Below are 23,084 nucleotides of genomic sequence, written 5' to 3'. Positions count from 1 at the left end.
AATAATCTTAGCATGATCTATTTATATTTTAGAAAGGTATATTTCTGCTGCGTGGTTGAGTGAATAACTTCACTCGTGTTTCAGGTTCCTTCAATTCTATCTTGTCTGGACCAAGGATTGTGATTTATAATCCAACTTCCTTAGAATCCTGGACAGACTGAGTAGAAGATAGAATTCTCGTCTTGCACTGCTCTCCCCTCTGAACCGCCAATACTTTTTTTCCTTCTTTTTTCTTTCCTTCATAATTTTTTATTAGTAACTTGCTTGAATAGCCAAATCAGTATATGTATACATGAGAGCTGTATTGCTTCATATGTAAGACATGGAACATACCATTCAGTGACTGCATTGGAAGGGAAGGAACAATGGAAATAAAGATTTAATGTTGTACTACCCAATTGGTTTTGAAGTTGACTTGTTAAACTAACCAGAGCTTGTTTTAAACCACAGTCCTTGGTCCAGATAGCAAGCTAGATCCTGGAGGAAAATGAAAACTAAATTTCAGCTAATTCCTTCTTCCTATGCTGGTGGGTAGGGAGAGTGTACAAGCCTAAGGCTCCTCTTACATTTGTTCCAGATCATGCACAATGTGCTACAGTTAATAATGGATTAGTGTTACTTGTGAATGTTTCCAAAATCCAAATGGAATACATACTTTTAATGCAGAATATCAGAATTGAACCTGTGGCATCTCCAGGGAGGGTTGTGGAAAACTCTTGTTTGAAATACTGGAGAGGCACTGCTAATCAGTAATCAGTGTAGATGCAACTGAGGTCAGTGGACCAGTGGTTTGACTTGGTATACAGCAGCTTCCTGTGTTTCATTATACATACTCAATTGGGTTTATCTTTTCCTAGTTAAAAGTCAGCCATCCATCTCTCTTCAGAAAGTCATATTTCAGTGGAAATGTTAGAGAGGGAACTCTTTGTACTGTGTCCTAGTTATGATTTTTATTTGCCATTTTAAAGGCTAGAGTAATGTGCTTGCTTTGGAGAATCTAGGTTAGATTAGATTCCCAACGGTTCTTGTCCAGATCACAAAAGGTACATGAACAAAAGGCCAAGAGAGATGTCTACCTGTTGCTTCTTTCTCCTGGTCAATAGGTCTAACAAGCTTGAAGGGTATCATAATGTATTTGGTTGTATATTTGCAGTATAACCAAACAAACTGGGTGTCAGGATTGGAATATTTTTCCAGTAATCTGATAGCTCAGTCTTTGAGCATTATTCTGGAGATCAAATAAATGTTGGTTCAATGAAAAAAATAGATATAAAAGGAAAATTCCTAGATGCCAAGTTCCAAGTTTTAGGCTAGTACTCTTGGGTGAGAAAACTCCCACAGAGATTTAAAATAATAAAATATGCAGCAAAGTATAGCATGGAAATATAGGCTGTTAGGCCTTTAAAATATGTGCCCTTTAAAGTAAGTTCCAAAGTTCACCTCTTCCTCTAGCATAGAAAAAGACAATGGGTTTGGTAAGTTAAAAATGCTTTTCAGACAACAACCGTTTTGCACAAGGGCTACATTTCTGATCCCAGTGCATGTTGGCCTACTCTGCCCTTTTACAGCTCCTGCCCTCTTTTCCAGCTACCTCCAGGTCACTGGTGTGTGTGTGTGTGTGTACAACTGGATGTGTGTAAATTAGTCATTGCCTGTACTTACAAACTCTCCAGATTCATGTGCTTTTCCATACAGCATTCAGAAAAGGTTGCACAGGCAGTAAAACATGGCTTTAGTTAAAGTGGAGAAGGCTCCTAAATTATTGGTATAGGAACTCTAGAGTGGCTTGTAAGAGCCATGCGGTTTGGTTTGCACCAACCAGTACAAACCTTCTCACACGTTGAGCTTCTCTGGTAGACTGGAGGGGAACAGAGGCTTGATTATCTAGTTCTTCACAAGGTAAATGTTTCATGCATTAATTAGACCAGATTGGTGGGGTATTATTATTATTATTATTATTATTATTATTATTATTATTATTAGTGTTGGTTATATGAGGCTGGCTATCCTACAGTAAATACATACTCACTTAATTGGGCCCACAGATCATAAGGCCTGTGGATTGATTGTGGCCCCTCATTTATATGCAGATCCCTGGAGGCATTCGAAGTCTGTTGGCCATCTGTCTGTTCCCCTCATGTTCTTGGAAAGTGTGAATGGGCACTGGGAGAAAGCCTCCATTGCAAATTCTGCATTTTTCCTCCTCTAATTTGATTCAGAGGCACATGGTATAGGAAGAAATTATCTTTAGGTCAAAATCAGACACAAAATCTAAATTAGAAACTGGTTTCTGATCAACTGGCTTGCCTTTTTTGGTATATATGGAAGCTTCTTACATGCCCAGGCTTTGTAAATATTTCTGTATTTACATATGTTGAATGTCTTTCTCTAACTCTTAATTGGAGGATTTTCTTTTAACTTACCTAGACTATCTGTTATTGCCTGGTTTTCTCCTGGCAATTATTTGCATCAAAACTATTTTCAGGTGGTGTTGGTTTTTTAATGGCTACTGTAGGGTTGCCATATTTCAAAAAGGGGAAACCAGACACAGAAGTTGTTGAACTTTTTTTTTGCAAAATCTAAAAAAAATAAATGTTTTCGAGATATTTTTAAGGAAATCCATCAAAATCTAGACTTCTGAAACAGGTTGACATATCTCCAGATTTTCCTGGACATCTGAGCATGATTTCCACCCAGACACTGTTTACGACTGCCGTGTTCTGACTATGTCCGGAAAATTCCAAGTGTATGGTAACCCTAGGTTACAGTTTTAATGTAGTGGCTTTTTCTATTTAAAAAAATGCTTTTCATCTATGTAAACCTTGTATTATGATGTAATGGCTTTCACAGGTGATGTTCTGCAGATGCAAAAAGGTGGGAAATGGAGGCATTAATGTCTTACTAAAGCTGTAACCTTCATCTAGGTGAATCTGTGTCTGTAATTAAGCACACGGACCCTGTGCCTGATCCTCGTGCAGTGAACCAAGACAAGAAGAACATGCTGTTTTCTGTGAGTAAATGGGGGGAGGGTCCTGTTTGTGCGTACTGATTATTAAAGGATTGTTCTGCTGTTTCTTGACTTACTTCCTATGGGTTCCCTCCCCCCCCCAAAAAAAATAGCCATCACTCATTTTGTTTAGGGCAGCTCATGTTTAAAGAATTAAGAATATCTTGGACATCTAAATGGTAACCTTGTATGGAACTAAATGAGCCTTAAAAAACCTGATGCATGTAAACACATTGTCTCTTCAATCTTGGTAAACTTTGTTTAGCTACACTTGTACATGCAAGGCAAAAATGAAGAGCAGTAAAACAAGAAACCATTGGAAACACACGGTTGCCCAGGGGACATGTTGGGCTTGTAATCCTAGGTTTTCAGGGTACATGTTTGAAAGGCAAGTGTGAGGGCTGTGGTTATAAAGCAAGGTGTTTCTGTCATCTACCAGTTACTGCTAAGTGTTTTTTTGTAACTGGAATGCTATTTATTAAGAGAGCTTATCTTCCAAGTTTCACTGATACCCCAGTTTCTTTTTTTAAATCTCCTGTAATGTGCCTGGCAGAAAAGCTTAGAAAAAGGGCTCAGCTTCTTTTTCATCTCTTCCAAGTCAGTTGCCACATTTGACCATAGGACGTCCTGTTCTTTGTTGCATTTGTTGGATGAGCGTCACTTGAAGATGCAAAAAGTGTGCTTGACCACATGTCTGCCCAACTCTTGCCCATACTGGCAAGGCTGGTCTAAGGAAGTGGTCAATGCTTCTTTGTGGGAGGGAGTAGTACAATTACATTCTTCAAGAGAATGAATGTGAGGCCTTTGAAGGATTTAAGAAAACAGTAGGTGAATGCTTTCTTGCATTCAAGCTCCCTCTACCCCAAGGTCACCCTGCAGGAGGCCATGATTTCATCTGCAAAGGAGCCTTCATCTGGGATCTTGACCACCACCAAGACCTGCTCAGTCTTTGTTTTCAGAAGATTGGTAAACTCTTCTTTCAGTGGGCCTCTGAGAAGTGCAGCCTTACTGGTTGTTAAGCAGGCACATGTTTTTCGGTGTTTGTGGAATCTTTGGGAGGGAGGTTCTTGGTAAACTGCTGCTCATTTGTCACTTCTATAAATATTGCTTTAATAATCACTTTTACTTGATGCTTCACTTTTACTTGATGCTTCTTGGTTGGTGATTTTAATTTGATGGTAGCTACCTTCAGAACTCCATAGAGTACAGCTCGCCTAGTGTATAACTGGCCAATAAATACTTAGAGGCCATGGGCAAAGCCATCTGCCTCCTTGGAATGGGAGTAGTAATGAATCCATCCATGACTGGTGATAAGATACACAAGAGAGGGATTAAATTCTTACAATGTTGGACACTCACTGTGATTGTTTTTTTCAAAGCTGACCAAACTAGAGTGAGAGAGTAATTTATGGTCATAGTAGGGCACGTAGTACATACAAATACACATAAAATACACATAAAATATGCCTGTGTATATAAAAACCCAGTTCAAAGACAGAATGAAATCTAAAGTAACTTCCAGAATGCTGGTAGCTGCATTCATGTATTTTATGTTGCTGTTAACTCGAATTAGCCAAAATAAGACTACAAACCTTGCAGTTTGGCTATAAGGTATTGGTGGAAAATAGTATCTGAAAAAGCATAACCTAGCTTTATGTGCTAGTGATTAACCACAGTTCTCCAATTCCCTTTTAACTTCTTGATTTAGGGTACAAACATTGCTGCAGGGAAAGCTATGGGTGTGGTTGTGGCAACTGGCGTGAACACCGAAATTGGCAAAATTCGTGATGAAATGGTGGCTACTGAGCAGGAGAGGACCCCGCTTCAGCAGAAGCTGGACGAGTTTGGAGAGCAGCTGTCAAAGGTCATCTCCCTGATATGCATTGCGGTGTGGATAATCAACATCGGTCACTTCAATGATCCCGTCCATGGAGGCTCCTGGATTCGGGGTGCCATCTACTATTTCAAAATTGCTGTGGCACTTGCTGTGGCTGCAATCCCAGAGGGCCTGCCTGCTGTCATTACCACTTGCTTGGCTCTGGGTACTCGCCGAATGGCAAAGAAGAATGCTATTGTTCGAAGCCTGCCATCTGTGGAAACCCTGGGCTGCACTTCCGTAATCTGTTCAGACAAGACTGGAACTCTTACCACCAACCAGATGTCAGTTTGCAGGGTATGGTTAATTCACTTATCTAGTTTCTTCTAACTTACGTAATTTGTCTAGGTTTCTGTCAGAACTATGAAATAGGCCAGTTTTAGTGTCAGTACAGCTCTGTCACCAAAGCCTGCTTCTAAGACTTTATTATATTAAAATGTGATTGCAGATGCTTTATCAGCAGAAAATATAATTTAAGTTAATTAGAAGGATAGTGCTTACCTCTTTGTAACTTGAATATTACTCTGTACATAAAGAGAAAAATACATGGCTTGGTTTGAGACAAAACTTAACCAATGCCTATCCCTTGAATCTGTTCAGTTCCTGAGCTCAACTCTAGGAGAAAAGGTGCCTTGAGAACAACTTTCCTTCACCACTGATGCAGTCTTGATAGGGTGAAGATAAATGTGCCCCAGGAGAGATGGAAAAAGAAAATAAAACTTTTTGCCATTTATAGACTCTTCCCAAGTTGATGGCTTGGGAATTATTCTCCTTGTCACAGGTTTTTTAATGAGCTTATTACCCTCTTCAAAACAAAACAGAAACACCTCAAATTTTGAGTGAAAAAATTCCATTCTGTATTAAATTGCCTATGAACTTTGAAGAATGACCCGTGATTACCATTTCATTGAAGGTAGGCCCTGGAGACATAGACTAGATAAGACTTAAGAGTTACTTCCTTCCCACGTTGTCATACTTCTGTCAGTCTTCTCCACTTTTCTCTATACCCCACACATGGGTGGTCCACAGTATTTGATAGTAAATTCAAACGAGTAGATATGGGAGGCCCTGGTGTAAAATTTGATGCATAATCTGTTATTGAGTAGATTACCAGAGTTACCTCTGATGCTAGGCACTCTCTGTAGAGTAGCCAGCTGTGTGTGTTTTTAGAAAGTTGATGAATGCTGATCTAGGTATTATCCTGTTATTTAGCAATTATGCCAGTCTCTTTCTTCAGTTGGTTGTGCCTCACTTGTGATTGATATTCTAAGCAGGAACTGAATAGAAGCACAAAGAAAGAATTTTAAATCAAATTAAGGCACTTTTATTTGTGAAGGGTAATTGCTGAAAAGACTTAAGGGGCTAGAGCTTCTCCTGATTGCATTACGTGGCTGCAAATAATTACATTCAAAATTATTGGGCCAGGGTAAGATTTCAAATAAGTAAACAGTAACAGACCTCTTCTTTTTGAATCTACTTAATATTTGTGTGACTGTAACAGACTTTGGTGCCCCTGTTTAACTTGCTGTTTACTTATTTGTATTACTTTCCAGTCTTGTCCAGAATTTTATGCTGAAGTGTTTGTGCCTGTGGAACACAAAGCAGCTGCTCATCTGTATTCTAGAGAAGGTTACTTGCAGAGTATTGCATAACTGCCCGTCTCTTAAGAAGTCAGATGCCAAAAAAAACCCAGAAAGGTTCCTTAGCATAGGAACATCAAACTCTTTTGCCTTGGAAAAAGATTTGTTTTGAAGTAGCAATATTGAGCTCTTCATTCTTTTAGATCAAAATATTTCTCTAATCCTATATAGCTAGGAGAGTGTGTTTTGTTTTTTGTTAGTGTCAAGTCCATTAGGTAATGCAGAGAAGTGGTGTCTGTAAGATTTTGGAAGAAAGCCTTTGCACATAAAAGCAGTAAAGCAGCATTTTCCTGTGGAAAAGAGAGAGAGTCTCTCTCCTTCTCTTTAGGAAGTTTTTACAGAAGTAATCCTTGGAGATTATTTTTCTGCATTATGGTCTGTTGCCAAACTATCCAGTCCAAGCCGATGTGAATTTACTCATGTTGCTTGTACACAGCAGGCTTGAAAGGAAAGTAACTGCATACATTTGAATGGTGGGTGTTCTTTTGAAAAAGGTTTTCCTTATGGTGGGGTAGTGGTGTTCTTCCTTGGGGACTGGAGTTCAGTCTTTTGCTCATCCATTATTGGTAAACACTGTCCTCTCTTCCTGCTCCAATCTCTATTTAAACTATAGTGCTCCTTTAAAAAAACCATTTCCCCTGCCTCTTCAAGACCCTCGTTCAGTAAAAACCTACCTTGTCAGCAGTGCCGTCTCCCCGGCTCTTTCTCAGTGCTCATGTTAATTTCTGAAAAATGACCCCCTCCCCACCATGCCCCCTTAGTCTTTTCCCTTCACCTTCCTTGTGTTCTGGTCATGCTAAATGAACATTGACTAGCATATGTCACATTTCCATATCTGAGGCTGCATTCCTGTCGCTCCAGGTTTAAAAAGTGGCATCAGGCACTGCTTCTGAAGCATGTGCCTGAGTCTAAAACTCCCCAACACCTGGCAATGAAGGTGAGTGTTCTGAAGTCAGTATAGCTGTGCTTACCTGGAGTGGACTAAATATTAAACTTTGGCTGATATAAACTCTTGATTAAAATGAATTCCTGGGAATAAAATGAATTCCTCCAGAATATACAGGCAAAGATCTAAAGAAATTTATGTGGAAGAAGCCCATATTATAAAAATCCTGAAAAATAAGTGCTAGCTAAATGTTATAATTATTAATGCCACTGATATAAAGTCCTGCCTGCACTTCTATCTTGACGTTCAAGCTTTAAGTTACCTCAGTTGGTTGACTGGATCTGTACCCTTTTCTGTCTTACAGATGTTCGTTGTGGACCGAGTGGAAGGAGATAGCTGTTCTCTGAATGAATTTACAGTGTCTGGCTCAACATACGCTCCCATAGGAGAAGTGTAAGCTTGATTCTTGCCAGCTGAACCATTTACAGGTCTGGCTGTGTATGCACAGCAGCACTTAGGGCTCGAATTTAACAGCCTGAAAGAGAAGTGGATAATGTAAAGCGGGACTGAAGTGTAACCTCTTGATTTGTAGATTACCAATTTAAAGCTAATCTTTTGGAATAGTTAATTTTGTGAGGAAATTGCAGGCTTTCCACAAGGTTATTGATATTTCGCCCATCTTAGGGAGAAGAGTGTTATTGGTCTCACTTAATAAGTTATTTACTGTGAGCACTCCAAGCATTATAAATATACTCTAGATCTGTCCTTCAGAATTACATTGTTGTCCTAGAATATATTTCTTATGTGTGCAATCTTTCATTATGAATACTGTTGTGCAGGCTTGTGTTTCAGCACTTGCCTGGCAGCTTATGGGGACAAGGATTTGCATGCAGGTGAGTCAGTAACCTGGTATAGAATGGGTAAAGCACTGTTTCCTCCTTGGAGCCCACCATCACACACCAGGGTGCTAGAGGAAGGACAGCCTCTCCATCTGACCTCTACTGGCTCCCAGAAGGCTAGAATTTGTTGTTGTTTAATTTGGCAGGCCTATAAAATTACAAGACTGCTATGCTTTCCCTCCTTCAAACCTTAATTTCTCCAAATTGTTCTGAAATGTTATGTTTTTGAATCTACATATCATACTACCACTTCTCTTATGCCTTTGTCTCTGCTTTCCGTATAAAGAAACGTGCGCACACTAGTGTCTTTTCAGTTCTTCATAGCTCCAAAGAAAGGCACAGATTGTTAATGTTGAGATGATGACTGGAAAAGACATAACATCTATTGTCATTTCCTAGTTGATGTCTTTGTTTACGTGGAGCCCTTAAGAGGAGCACATGAGGTGTCATGATTCATCAGTGCTTCAGCAAAGCTAATTTCCCCCAAGTAGAGCGAAATCTCAATTTGTTCAGTCTTTATAGTCATTGATGACAAGCTTTTGATGTGAATCAATCCCATGATGGGCCCTTTCTAAATGTTCTTTGTGTAATATTAATTTCAATTACCCTTGAACAAAATTCACTTAGAGCAAAAGTGAAATACAGCATCTTAAAAACATGCAGCACACTTGCCTCATTGATCATGGTTCCTTTTCATATTTGAGTGGGCAAGGAGGAATTCTTAATTAGGACACAGGAACTTTAAATGCCCATGTTTTAAAAGACTACCTGTAAAAGTGAGTTCTGCTGTTGATTCTGGCCTTGTAAACATAATGCAGCATGAAATGTCCATTCACATTCATGTCAATGTGATTTATTTATCCCAAGCCCAAGCTGCAGGGGGCTTTCCGGATTTCAGCATATGAAGAATGAGAATAACATGAACATGCCAGAGAGGGAAGGATCTTAGCCAGTGGTTTACTCTGATACAGCACAGAAAGTCTCACCATCTATTTTTCTCTTGAACATTTTTGACAGGCATAAAGATGAGAAACTGATCAAATGCAGTCAGTATGATGGTCTTATAGAACTGGCAACAATCTGTGCCCTTTGCAACGATTCTTCTCTGGATTTCAATGAGGTAAGTATCTCCTCCTAATTCAAGAGAGGGAGCAAAGTGGTTGCTGTTGCTCTCCTACGTTAGAAAGGGCTGCAGCACGAGTGTCAAGGTACATTCCTCCCATCCTCTTTGATTAAGGGTATTTATCTGTTCACAGGAACAGATACTTTCCCTCAAGGGTGTGTTTGTTTAGTCTTTTCTGACCTCTTTTCCAGCAGTTATGTCCAAGACAAATTGCTCAGTTGTTTTCGGTTATTAAATCTGTACAAATAGATAGCAAACGAAATAAATAAATAAAGTATACAGCAAATGAAATAACAATTCAGCAGTAAGATATCCAAACCAAGGCATCAAGTTAAAACAACTAAAAACAGCCACAGACTGAAATAATCAGATTTTAATGTTGCATCAAAATATCAACAATGTAGGTCTTGACCAGACATCCCCACTAAGGGAATTTAAGAAGTGGGGTTGCCACATTACAACATATTTATACTTTTCTGATAGATGCACTTTTGACACCTGTAAAAGAAGCCTTGTGTGCATATCTACTATCTAGGTATTTTCCTGAATCCTGTGAAAAGTGACTGTGCCTGCACCAGTTAGTTTTTCATGATCTGGGAAACGTATAGTTTTATCTTGGCGCTGAAGAACCTTGGTGTTGTATGAAACAATGCATACATGAATTCATACAAAGAACTCTGACAGATATGAGAGCACCTAAGTCTGAAGCTAAACAGGTGTGAACTTGAACAGTCCCTTGAATTAGTCTGGAAGCTTTGCATCGAGCAGGAGTGCAGGAGTAAGGAAAAATATGGGGAAAGAAGGCCGGAAGAAAGAGGCGCTTGTACACATGGTTGGTTATACAATATTAGCTTGAAAAAGCGCTTCCATAATGAGTGCTGGTTGAGATGCACCTTTAAAATAGTTAGGCAGAACACTAAATAAGGAACAGCCAAGGGAAGTGGGCTTTTGAGACAAGGTAGTGTATTCTTCTAATTAACAAATAGGTTTTCTTATGCTGAGCCTGTGCTGATAGTCCCCATACCAAGTGCAAAGAATGTGACTTACACATACAAATAAAAAACAGTGACCTTTTTGGTGCTGAGCAGGACAGAGGAAGGTAAAACGTTTGGATAAAGGAGCATAAATAATAGGCAAGGGTTAACATAGCAGAACATGCAGGACAGTTATGCTTCTTTGGGGGGTTTATGCAAAAGTTGATCTAGAAGGAAATAACTTGATAGATGCAGTGGGGAGAAAGGTCACAGACATGAGTGGAAGAAGTCAAAGTGTAAGGCTGCAGAGTGAATCAAGAGAAAGTAGTAGACTGCCGGGAACGAAACCCTTAGAAACTAGGGCTTGAAGTGTCATTAGAAAGTATAGACTAGTATGAGTAAACACTTGAAAGGGCTGATGTGGCTTAGACTTATGTTCTCACTGTGCCAGTCTACTTACTGCTACAAAATGGGGGCCTCTTATGGCACTTAAGGTACAAATGCAAGTCAAGGTAACCCCCCCCCCCACAGTAGGTCTTTGTGTGCTGGAAAAGGAAGCAATAATTTGTACAGTACAAAAATATATTTTCAATAAAATCTATTATTGCATAAATAGATTTTATTACAAATTCTGGTTTTGTTTTCATTTTAAATAAGAATTTTTGGATGTCTGTTATCAAGAAGACTCCCAAAATATGTAAGTGATAGGCAAACTGTGATACTAATCATGCTAATAACATTTTTGTTAAAGGCTAAAGGAGTGTATGAAAAGGTTGGTGAAGCCACAGAGACTGCCCTCACGTGTCTGGTGGAGAAGATGAATGTGTTTGACACAGAGTTGAAAGGACTGTCCAGAATTGAACGGGCAAACGCTTGCAACTCGGTCAGTACTTCTGAAGTAATACACAGCAGAGAACCAAGTAAAACTCTTCTCCTTTCCTGCTGGTTCATTGCACTCCAATTCTGACTTCTCCATCTTCCCACCTCCTTCCTGCAGGTGATAAAGCAACTCATGAAGAAAGAGTTCACCCTTGAATTCTCAAGGGATAGAAAGTCCATGTCGGTGTACTGCACTCCAAACAAGCCCAGCCGGACTACTATGAGCAAGATGTTCGTTAAGGCAAGTATGCTTCATGGAAGCAGGCGGTTATACTTAGCTACAAGGCAGCATGGCTCTTGAAGTTGTGCCAGAACAAAATTGCAGTGGCGTCTCAAAAAATAAATCTGTGCTTAGTAGTATTCGACCCCTGCAGTTGAGTGAGCTACTTCAATTTAATTTAATTTTTTCCCCCTTGATGGCTTTGTGGTGTGAAGGCAAGTGATTGTGATTCTGATCTTTCCTGGAAGGCTAATTGACTCCCACTTTGTGCTCCTGCAGGGTGCCCCCGAAGGAGTAATTGACAGGTGTACACACATCCGGGTTGGAAGCACTAAAGTGCCATTGACACCAGGAATTAAGCAGAAGATCATGAGCGTCATCCGAGAGTGGGGCACAGGCCGAGATACCCTGCGCTGCTTGGCTTTAGCAACACATGACAATCCACTAAGAAGGGAAGACATGAAATTAGAGGATTCTGCAAATTTCATTACTTACGAGGTTGGTTTACTGTCAAATTGCAGCTTGAGGAGAATGGCAGAAGTTTCCTCAAACAAAGTGAGCTTTGTCTTTGGATGGAAACACCAAGTGAGCCACTCGGAGCTCCTTGGAGGAAGGGATGTAGCTGATGTTAGTTTGTAACATTTAGCATCTCCATCCTGTCCCATCCTAGTATATTGTGCATTTATCACTAGGCATCCTGGGTAGTGTTCATGCCCTTGCAACTAACACAGCTGGTGATAAACTCCACCTAATCCTAGGCTACAAAAATTTACCTAGGGCTGTCTAGTCTCTATTCCTTACCTATAGAATGGGAACAGTAGCAACTGACCTCTGTGGATTGTTGGGAAGATGAACAAATTAAAACAAAAATGCTGTCCAAGCAGTAATAGCAGTGCCTTTTTCCTAGAAAAATAGGTACTCATCATGAAGTTGTTACAGTAAGTGCCACACTCTTTAACCAGAAAAAGAGGCTTCAGTACTTTGTACCCTTGAGTACCCCCTCAAAAAAACCTGACAAGTAATAGTATAACAATGGTAAAAGACATATTAGTTCTGTTCAGCAACTTAAGGATGCGTGCCTTTTACCGTGTTACTGGAAAATCTGAATGCTTAATGAGGTTTATTCTTGTTTCAGACCAATTTGACATTTGTTGGCTGTGTGGGGATGCTGGATCCCCCACGAATTGAAGTGGCATCATCCATAAAGTTATGCCGGCAAGCTGGTATTCGTGTGATTATGATAACAGGGGACAACAAGGGGACAGCAGTGGCCATCTGTCGTCGTATTGGCATCTTTGGGGAAGAAGAAGATGTCACCACGAGAGCCTTTACAGGGCGTGAGTTTGATGAACTTTCCCTGGCTGCCCAGAGGGACGCTTGCCTAAACGCGCGCTGCTTTGCCCGTGTGGAGCCTTCCCATAAGTCTAAGATTGTTGAGTTTCTCCAGTCTTTTGATGAGATCACAGCTATGGTAAGTGTGAGAGGTGGGGCATTAGATAGGCGGCAACTTCTTGTGTAGAGAAAGATCTGTGTACTAGTTGAGGGGAGGGGTCTTTATGCAGTTGCATTTTACGGAGGTTCCAAACAGTTCTCTCCCAGCATGAAGATGCAGAATAGGATAGAACGTACATTAGTCCGCCCTAACTTGCTGCCCAGTTATCAGACGATGAAGATGGGGCTGTGCTTGGAACCAGTTCTGCTGTATGCTGGCACAATGGGCCATGTCAGTGCCCCCGCTTGTCAAACTTTCTCTTTCAGACTGGAGATGGTGTAAATGATGCCCCAGCACTGAAGAAAGCAGAGATTGGCATTGCTATGGGGTCAGGCACCGCGGTGGCAAAGACAGCTTCAGAAATGGTGCTGGCTGATGACAACTTCTCGACCATTGTAGCAGCTGTGGAAGAGGGACGTGCAATCTACAATAACATGAAACAATTCATTCGCTACCTCATCTCCTCCAATGTTGGAGAGGTCGTATGGTAGGTGTGCCAAGCAATCTCAACTCCCCTCAAGAACTGCACAAGTGAACTTTGTTGATATAAATTGAGCTGGTCTGGCCTCCTGGGACAAATTCAATCCAGAGGTGGCTGACAAGCGACTTAGGGAACCTTTCCCGTCCCCCCTTAAACAGAAGAAAATGTCAGAGGATGGATTTGGAGAGTGCTTAGTGGCAACTCAGCTCTGGACAATTTGTTAGCAAAGACCATAGATATGCCAAACCAGAGAGCTTTTAAGTGCAAACTAGAGCTTTAAGTGTAACAATGTATTCTTCAGAACCACTTCTGCTGTTTTGGGTAATGAAAGAGTGGTTTGCAAAGACACACTGAATGTCCCTAGTTGCCAACGACTATCATTCTCATCCCACTTTCAATGCAGCACTCAAGTTCTCCTTTCCATAGGCTGCATAGGACTTGCCTTGGTTGTTGAATAGCGTCAAGAACTGTTAGGATTGCAGCTAATTTGAATACTTGACTCTTAAATAGTTGTAACCCAGTTTCCTCTCATGCTGTGAAAACCCTAAGTACAACATATCCATTAAATCCTTCAGTTAACATGATTAATCTTACTTCTGCTCTTTTTTTGACAGTATCTTCCTGACTGCTGCCTTGGGTTTCCCTGAAGCTTTAATTCCTGTGCAGCTGTTGTGGGTAAACCTTGTGACTGATGGACTCCCTGCTACTGCTCTGGGATTCAACCCCCCTGATCTTGACATCATGGACAAACCACCTCGTAATCCCAAAGAGCCCTTGATCTCTGGGTGGCTCTTCTTCCGCTACTTGGCCATTGGATGTGAGTGTTGATTTTGGACTTGCGAACCCCTGGATAGAACAAGAGGTTTTCTGCTTTCCCCCTTCCCTCATTCCCAGTACCTCCCTGTTCCCTTCCCTTCTCCTCTTTGCTCTTGCGCAAGTGAGTCCAATTAGGGCAGCAGCATGGCATCAGCCGGTCCGCATTGCAATTTGGCAGAATGGTAGAAGTTAGCTTAAAGGTACTGAAACCTGTTATCACCTGCTGTTGCTGCATCCTTTGCTCCTCACCTTCCTTTCTCTTGGCAATTGCTAACCTTGCAGAAGATGGCTGCAAAGTGCCACTTGGACCAGTCTCTCTCAAACTTGGGTCGCCAGCTGTTGTTGGACTGCAGCTTTCATCATCCCTAGCTAGCAGGACCAGTGGTCCGGGGTGATAGGAGTTGTAGTCCAACAACAGTGGGGGACCCATGTTTGAGAAACTCACTTTGAACAGTTTACCTACCAAGCTAAATCTACTTCTGAACTCTCAATTTTAACTTAAGCACCCAAAATGGTTTTTTAAAGCCAGCATTGCCTTGGATTGAATTATCTGATAAAATAATTTGTGTGTGTGTGTGTTTGTAGAAGAGTTAACTTCCGTTAGGCAGGTTTTCAGTGGGGAAAGTGTAAGTGTGTCTTGCACAGAGCTCTGGCCCCATCTCTGGGTCTGTTTTTAAATGAGATATGTGGTGCTGGAAAGAATCCAGTTGTGGATACTTGGCATTCAAGATATGAGCATGGATAGCAATTGCAGGAAATGGGCAAGGGTTACACAGTAACCTATTGTACAGAGGAGAGAAAGTTCAGGTGAGGTGAGCAGGCAATACAGTTGGCCCATTATTCAGCCTAGAAAGAACTAAAATTATTTATCCCCCCCCCCCTTAAGGCTACGTTGGAGCTGCTACGGTGGGAGCTGCTGCTTGGTGGTTTATTGCTGCTGATGGTGGCCCAAGAATTACCTACTACCAGCTGGTAATATTTTCTTCTCAATATTTCAACATTAGCATTTTTGGAATAAGGCTTACATTTTTGTAGTGCTGTTGGCTATCTATGGTGTTTAAGTGGAATGCACTGGTATCTTTTCAAAATAACACCAGTTCTTATCTTTGGAAAGATCTTACACATGTCAAAAAACTAATTCCTGCTTAAAATAAAGATCAGATTAGAGTGTTTAAGAAAAAGCTTTGGTTTGTTCAACTTTATAGCTGAACAACAAGAATTATAATGATGGTTGATAGCACAAGAGTATTTTGATGAGCTGCAGCCGGGGGACGAGGAGCAGTAATGTCATGAGGGTACTTAACTAGTATTTGTGTTCACATTTTCCAGAGCCATTTTCTGCAGTGCAAAGAGGACAATCCAGATTTTGAAGGTGTTGACTGTGTGGTCTTTGAGTCTCCATACCCTATGACAATGGCACTTTCCGTCTTGGTCACTATAGAGATGTGTAATGCACTCAACAGGTTGGTGTGCTTGAAATGGATGCTTTCATGTGCCGTGTGTCAGTGATGCGGTGATGGGAGCTCTAGATTGCATCATGCTATTTGAAGAACTTGCCTTGACTGCAGAAGTTCAGCATTTGGGTGATTTTCACTGTATTTCTGGAATTCAGTGACTTTATTTGCACAATGCCTAATAAAGGTTTGATAAGTATGTAGTACTTTTTTTAACAATGGATTTAAATAAATCAATGAAGGAGCAGTACACAAGATGGGGCAGAAGAAGTAGCTTTTTCATCTGCAGAAACTGAAGAGAAATATTGCCTGCCTTAAGCTTCACAGGACATCTGTCTCGGCACCGTCAGAAGCATTGCAACGTTAGACAGGCTTGATCCAGTGTAATGTAGATATATGGAGCAGGATCTGGGTCAGCAGTTTTTGCAGAACTTTCATAGGGAGCTATTAAAGCAGGCGGACCTTTCACTAGAGAGCTGCCGATGGGTTGTGGGACTACAAAACTGGGCACTAGGAGAAATGCCTTGTGCTGTAGCACATGCATGCACTTGGTATCTTGGCAGCCAGAACTGGAAAAACCAAAAGAAGCCTCCTGCATTAAGAGTTTTTAAAGCTAGTGGGAGGGGAAAGTAGAGTGGCAGACTCTCTGAGCCTGCCGAAGATAAGAGCTGGTGAAGTGCTGTGGCTTTGAGCAGGAGCTGTGAGCCCTGGGTCAAGTCACACATCCTGCTGTGAACTGTGAAGCTTTATGTACGCCTTCATTCTTTTTTTCAGCCTGTCAGAGAACCAGTCCTTGATGCGGATGCCTCCTTGGGAGAACGTCTGGCTGCTGGGTTCCATTTGCTTGTCCATGTCTCTTCACTTCCTTATCCTCTACGTGGAGCCACTGCCAGTAAGTTTGCATAGCTCATGTTCCAGGACAAGTCTTGAGCCAAGCAAGAAAAGCTCTTGGTCATCCCCAGCTCTCTTGCCCCTCAGCTCAGTCAAAAGGCTTCACCAATAATGCTATTTCTCTTCCATTCCCCAGCTGATCTTCCAGATCACACCTCTGAATCTGACCCAGTGGCTGATGGTGTTGAAAATCTCGCTGCCTGTCATCCTGCTGGACGAGACACTTAAATTTGTGGCCCGTAACTACCTAGAGCCTGGTAAAGATAGTGTGCCGCCTGCCACCAAGCCACGCTCTTTGTCCGCATGCACCGAAGGGATTTCCTGGCCGTTTGTGTTCATTACCCTACCCCTGGTTATTTGGCTGTATAGCACAGACACTAACTTTAGCGACATGTTCTTGTCTTGACCTGAAGAGATAACAGTTTGACAGAGAGATGTTTAACTTAAATCAATTTTTTTATTGTTTAAAGCAATTGTCTTATTCTGCTGAATTTTCACATGAACATATTTGCCGGTGTCTGAGGTTCCATATTCTATGCCGGCCCTTCCCCATCCCGGCGCCCTCCAGATACCTGCTGTTACAACTCCCATCAGCCACAGCCAGCCCACCTGTGCTTGCTAGGCCCAATGGGAGTTGTACCCCAGACACCTGGGAGGGGCACCAGGTTGTGGAAGGGCTGATCTAGACGTTTTGGGTTTTTTCTTTTACTTCCCCTGACCCAACTCCAGTGGGGGAGTAGCATTTCTCCCCACCCCCTTTTATACACATCTAGGGTGTCCATTGACATGTACAGAGAAATTTAACACTATTTTATGCAAATATTTTTTGTAGAGGAGAAGCATGTACAGTGTTCTGTTTAATAGTCAACTCATCCTTGTAAAAACAAACAAAAAAAGTGCTTTGCGGGGGGAGTGCCAGTGGACACTATATTGAGTAAACTGTAATTGGTAGCAGATTTTAGGGAATGAATGTTTTTGTGTGTGTTTTCTTAAACTAAAAAGCATGCAATTGTTTCTGTCTTCTGCATGGTCACCTAATCTTAATTTGTCATTCAGCTGGTTTTTTTCTGCACTGGGCAGATGTATACGCTACCTCAGTATCTACCCCCCCTTTTTTGCCCTTTCCAATATTTTTAAATAACAACTGAATCTTGTTTACACCTGTATTTGTAAGAGGTATGCTTATTTTTGCTGGTGCAGAAAATACCACTCCAGGGGCAACCTATTACTGTTCTCCTCCTCAACCCCCCCATCACATGTAGATTTTTTTAAAAAAGAAAAATATTATTTATTTAAATATCTTATGTATTTTTATTGTAACAGCATTTTCACCAGCATTGCCCACTTTGGGATGGTGGGGGAGAAGCAGGAAAGGTAAAAGGCTACCTGGATAGACTTCAGGCAAAGCAAAAAATAAAAAAATAAACTTTTTTTAATTGAGAAAATTTTGTTTCTCATTTCATTTATACCTTGGAGGCTGCTCCATTTTAATTAGCAAAATCCATGCGTCAATATTTTTTGTGTTCTTTTTTTTTTAAGTGGGGGCATTCATAATGGGACCTGGAAACAAAGGACTTGCGTTTGCACAGCTGGAGTTCTCACAGGGTCTTTTTTTGGTTAGGTCTCTTAACTCTCAGTGCCACATCTTGGGATATAGTCTGCTGGCCACATCTTACCCTGAAGTGGCAAAGTAACAAATTTGTGTGCGTGTGCGTGTTACGTCTCTGTGTGTGTTTTTGTAAAATCTGTAAATACCACATGACCAAATGAACATATTGTATAGAACTATTTTTATTTTTAATGTGGCACTAACCACCATCATTCTATTGCGATAAATGTTACCGCATGTTGTGTTTCCCCCCCTCCAAATTGAGTCCTGTATCAACAATGTGTAAGTTCATTAACAGTCCTAACTGTGTGGTGTTTCTCTCCAATGCCTTCCAACATTCATCGACTGAAGTGAGTATCTCTCTTCCATTTCACCATTCCAGTGGTGATGTGCTGTGTTAAAAAAAGATAGCATATGCTGTATACATGTCAAAGAATAAATGCTAATTTTCCCTTCATTCCATGCTGCGTTTTGTCAGATATTCTGCTGTGCTACATTATTATCACCACTCTTCACATTCTGCCTCCAGTATCATAAGGCTCAGATGTCTCGAAGAACAAGCATATTTTGCACCCCCAATTTCTATTGGGTTAAATCTTTAGAACTAAGCTAGCAAGACCTGTGCCCTGAAAGTATTAGAGAATTAACAGTGTTTCCCCTTCCTAAACTCACATTAAACTCTTCCTTAGCAACCGTCAGCACCTCCAGGGTGGCTTTGCTGCAGTGGAAGCTTTTTTAGATAATCTGATCTATCTTCCCCACATCTCAAAAGTAATAGGCATCCTTGAACATGGGTCCCAATTAGCTTCTTGTAGTTTTCATACTGTACTTTGATGCTCTTGGACTTCTTTGTTTTGTTATAAAGGTGTCATGAACCATTCCAGATAACAGATATTAACTTCAGAAGGCCAAAGGTCTTCCAGTTACATTCTCTCAGGTATTGTGTTTGTAACAGAAAAGTATCTTAATAGTTCTCAGTGAGTAGAGACTCTTCTTGTGTCCCACAAAAACAGCAACGGAGCAGTCGAATGAACATAACACGGTTGAATCCCGAGGGACTGGGGGACATGTTCTGTCAAAACAGCAGATAGCATGCTGGCTTTGCAGTGTTTTTCAGTCACCTGCTAGGGCACTCTTCGTTTAGGAGCTGGATGGATTAAAATTTGGCAAGAGTCCTTTTAAGACTCTGTGACTAGCACAGAATGCTTAGTGATGGATAAGCTCAAAGTGCTCTGGGGTGTAAAGTGAAATCCCTTGCAGGTGGAAGGTTTCACCAGCAGACGTTAAAAATGAGGACCTTGCAACTCAGGAGTGTGTTAGGAGCACAGCAGTAAGCAGCCTTCTTAGGCGAAGTTTTCATGTCATCCTAAATCTAGACTCCAGTGCTGACCTTAGTGCACATGCTATCTCCACACCCCCTTGCCTTGGTCTGGTTTTGCCTGAGCTTGGGAATGGGAAGCAGCACGATATTATCAGTGCAGGCTGACTTCTGTGACCTGCCAGATATTGCTGGACTACAACTCTGTCTCTGACCATTCTGTGCTACTCATTGGGGCTAAAAACACTGCCAAAGGTAGCTCAGTTAAGTAGAGCATGGTGCTGATAATGCCAAGGTTGCAGGTTTGATCCCTGTACGGGATAGCTACACATCCCTATGTTGCAGGGGGTTGGACTAAATGATCTTTGGAGCCCCTTCCAACTCAGTGGGCCTAATGGAAGCTGGGAGTCAAACAGCATCTTCAAGGCCACGGATTAGCCATTCATAGGCAGGCCCAGAAGCATCAGCTTCTGGCTTCTTGACACCTGCACCATATTGGCCATATTCTGTCTAGCTGTAGGTCTCTGGTTTCCTTCAGCTGTTCCTCCCTTGCTCCTCACAAAAAGTGAACCCAAAGACAGCCCCAATGTATCTCAGTATTTAACATTCTCAAAGTAAAAGAGTACAGGTCCCTTCCTTGATGGGGTTATAATCTCAGATTTGACAGGAGGGGGTTTGAGCAGAGAAAACTCTTTCTCAGTTACATGGATTTAGGAGGACTAAGCAGGTATGCCAAAGACCTCACAGGAGGCTGGGAGAGGTTTTGAAGAGGGAAGCAAGAAATGGCATTGTGCAAATGTTCTGGGAAGCAGTATCTCCCATGAAGGTCTGGAAGGGAGAAAGAGCAGAGTTAAGAGGAAGCTAAAACTTTCAGAGGTCCCTTACTAAACACTAAGCATATTTGGAGAACAAGAATCCTGAATGTCTGGACTCTTCTGTGTGTGAATGTACACATGAAAAGCCCAGCCTAACCAAATGAAAATAGAAACCACGGTGGAAGTCCCTATTTCAGTTACTCATCTTTACAAGTGGCAGTGAGCTTGGACGATGCTGGTGGCAGAGGCTGGTGGCAGTTGGAATGCCAGCCACATTTGAAGGGCCACACAGGTAAGGGCAGGTTACCAAAATTGCTGTTTCTGAAAAGCAATGGAGCAGACCAGTAACTTTCAAGCCCACTTGTAAGAGGGTTCTTGCACGGATATCAATTTGGCCCAAATTGTTAACAGCTTGGAGTGTTTGTGAAGGTAGACAGTTGTTTATTTTTTTTTAATTTAAAAAATCTGTTGTGTTTTGATCTGCCTTCCATTTCTCACTGTGCTTTTCAGTTGGTTTAGACTGTTCTTGTCTCAGTGTTTCTCACCCAGATGAGGAGACATCTGCATAGCTGTGTAGGGCGGGGGCACAGAATCCTGTGACCATCCCAATGGCGTCAGACTTCAAATCCCAACAGTCCCAACCACTATGGTCAAAGGGGATGATGGGAGTTGAGGTCCAACCACATAGGCTGGGGTAGATGAGTCAATAGCCTACTTGGTATAGAATAGCTTCAACGTTAATCTCTGAAGCACAGCTCCAGCACACTGGCCTTGCTCCTTCGTCACTCACCCCCCTTTTGACTGAATTAGGGAGATAATAAAACATATGTTTGTGGTATGGTAAGCCATCTAGTTAAATGATATTTGCAATTCACAAGGCCAGTTATGGTAAGCAATATATTTCCCCAAGGGAAGCACACATTCTGCCAGGAGGTAAGATGGCTAGTCATCAACTTTTCCATTAGTGAAGCTTTTTCAAAGTGCTTTGAACCTTGCAGTGACCCCTTTGGAAAGGGGCACAGGGTGCCTTCCCCTTCTCACTGAATAAGGAGTTGTTGTCTTTCCAAGCAGAACTTAACCCTAATCTCTTAAAGCCCAGTGCAACCTTCGGTGGTTCTCACACCACCACGGGTTGGGTGAATATGGTAACTTTTCTAAGGCCATCCAGTAAGCTTAGAATTGAACCTGTGGCTCTAATGTTAAAAACCTGATGGAGCAGAGTCACCATTCAGGGAGGACATACTTTTCCTCCATAGGACCCCAGGTTCAATTAAAGCCCCCTCAGTGCAGCAACGATGGGAAACACCTTTGCCTGAAACCTTGTGCAGATGCTGCCAGTTGAGGTTGACCATCCGTCCTCCAACCTGGTGCCTTCTAGGTGATGTTGGATTTCACAACTCCCGTCCGCCCCAGCCAACGTGGCTCATGGGCAGGGGGGGTGGGAGTAGCAACCCACAAAGCATCTGGAGGATACATTTGATTAATAACTTGACTTAGTCCACAGCATTTTGGAGTGAAGCTTTCTTTTCCGATAAACATTCAACAATTTAGATGTTAAAAGAACGGCCAAATTGTGTTTATTTTCTCCCCATTTGTTTACCAGTACAAGTGGTGTCTTAAATCAACAGGGGATTTTTTATTGTTTAAACTGAATGCAAAGCAGCTTTGGTTTCGCTTAAATTAGTGTTTAATATTGGGGAATCTTAACTCTGTGGTGATAAAATGCAGTACAGCAGTTCTAGTGTCTCCCAAGGACGCAGCCAATAAGAGGCTTGAACGATGAGCAAACTGGATGGGTGAGGCGTAGCTAAAAACAGCCCAAGTTGTCTGTCCTTGCACCTGTCTTGTTTTACTTTTTGCACTTCTTAACCATCGTTTCCCTAATTTCTGCTTATTGCATTAAAACAAACAATAATAATGAAACACTAACACAGAGAGTAAAAAGATTGCATATTTTCTAACACAAACACTGTGGGACAGGATACTGCAGTTGTACAATAACTGAGTTGAAAATTGCTATAGAACAGCAGAAGCAAATAGGGCAGGGGCTGAATCATGATGCAAGCTTCGTTCTGAACAAGGCAGGTGTAAGGATTTGGGGCACATGCCCAGGGCACCAATTGGCACAAAATGGCCACGTGCAATGGAGCTGGCCAACCAGGCAATGCACCAGCGATGTTGGTGTGTCTTCAACCAGCCTCTTACTCAAAGAAAACCAGGGAGCGGGGGGCTGGGGGCTGGTTGTCAGCTTCCTCCTCCTTAGTCTCAGCGTTGACGTTGCAGAAGAGGAGGAAGGGGGCAAATTGAGAATGAGTTGGTGCTGTCTGTCATTGGCTCAGGCAGAGGCCATCGCTGGCTCTAGTTCCCCCTATTGTTGGGGGTTTCTGCCTTCCATTCTGCCAGCCATCAATGTCCACATGTTAACTCTGGGCAAGTAAAGGTGGTGGGTGGGGTCTCAACAGGACTCTGCCTTGTAAACAATCTCTTTTGAAATTAAAAGATGAAAAGGGCAGGAGGTGTGTCACCCCCCCCTCCGCTCCTGGTTCTTGTATGTCTCCATGAGCACAAGGCTGGCATGCCAGTGGTTCTGGTGGCAAAGCTTTTCTGGAAGGAAGAAGGTTTCAGCAGATGGACTAGCCCTGCAGTCTTTATGTTGTCTCACCTTTTTAGTATACAGTGGTACCTCGGGTTAAGTACTTAATTC

The 23,084-nt window shown here is 41.9% G+C and overlaps 1 protein-coding gene across 3 annotated transcripts in view; it reads left to right on the top strand.

The window, feature by feature from the left end:
* The window catches only part of ATP2A2 (ATPase sarcoplasmic/endoplasmic reticulum Ca2+ transporting 2), a 54,639-nt gene that overhangs the window by 29,373 nt on the left and 2,182 nt on the right, over positions 1-23,084 (top strand). The window contains exons 7-20 of one of the 3 annotated variants that reach the window (XR_014519480.1): positions 2,925-3,010; positions 4,716-5,180; positions 7,774-7,862; positions 9,326-9,428; positions 11,157-11,288; positions 11,403-11,525; positions 11,784-12,002; positions 12,640-12,975; positions 13,263-13,483; positions 14,092-14,294; positions 15,180-15,265; positions 15,623-15,756; positions 16,522-16,639; positions 16,775-18,597. Coding sequence is in view for 2 of the 3 variants with exons in the window: in XM_083476676.1 (XP_083332802.1) it covers positions 2,925-3,010; positions 4,716-5,180; positions 7,774-7,862; positions 9,326-9,428; positions 11,157-11,288; positions 11,403-11,525; positions 11,784-12,002; positions 12,640-12,975; positions 13,263-13,483; positions 14,092-14,294; positions 15,180-15,265; positions 15,623-15,756; positions 16,522-16,639; positions 16,775-17,044 (2,585 nt within the window). In the remaining variant the exon portion in view is untranslated. Of the gene's footprint in view, positions 1-2,924; positions 3,011-4,715; positions 5,181-7,773; positions 7,863-9,325; positions 9,429-11,156; positions 11,289-11,402; positions 11,526-11,783; positions 12,003-12,639; positions 12,976-13,262; positions 13,484-14,091; positions 14,295-15,179; positions 15,266-15,622; positions 15,757-16,521; positions 16,640-16,774; positions 18,705-23,084 lie in introns of those variants that run through there. The other 2 variants (XM_083476677.1, XM_083476676.1) reach the window with 2 other exon arrangements.

The sequence above is a fragment of the Podarcis liolepis genome (assembly GCF_965112155.1).
Source record: "Podarcis liolepis genome assembly, chromosome: 15".
Taxonomy (NCBI): domain Eukaryota; kingdom Metazoa; phylum Chordata; class Lepidosauria; order Squamata; family Lacertidae; genus Podarcis; species Podarcis liolepis.
Note: the sequence above shows the minus strand (reverse complement) of the source record. Positions and strands in the feature narration are given on the sequence as shown.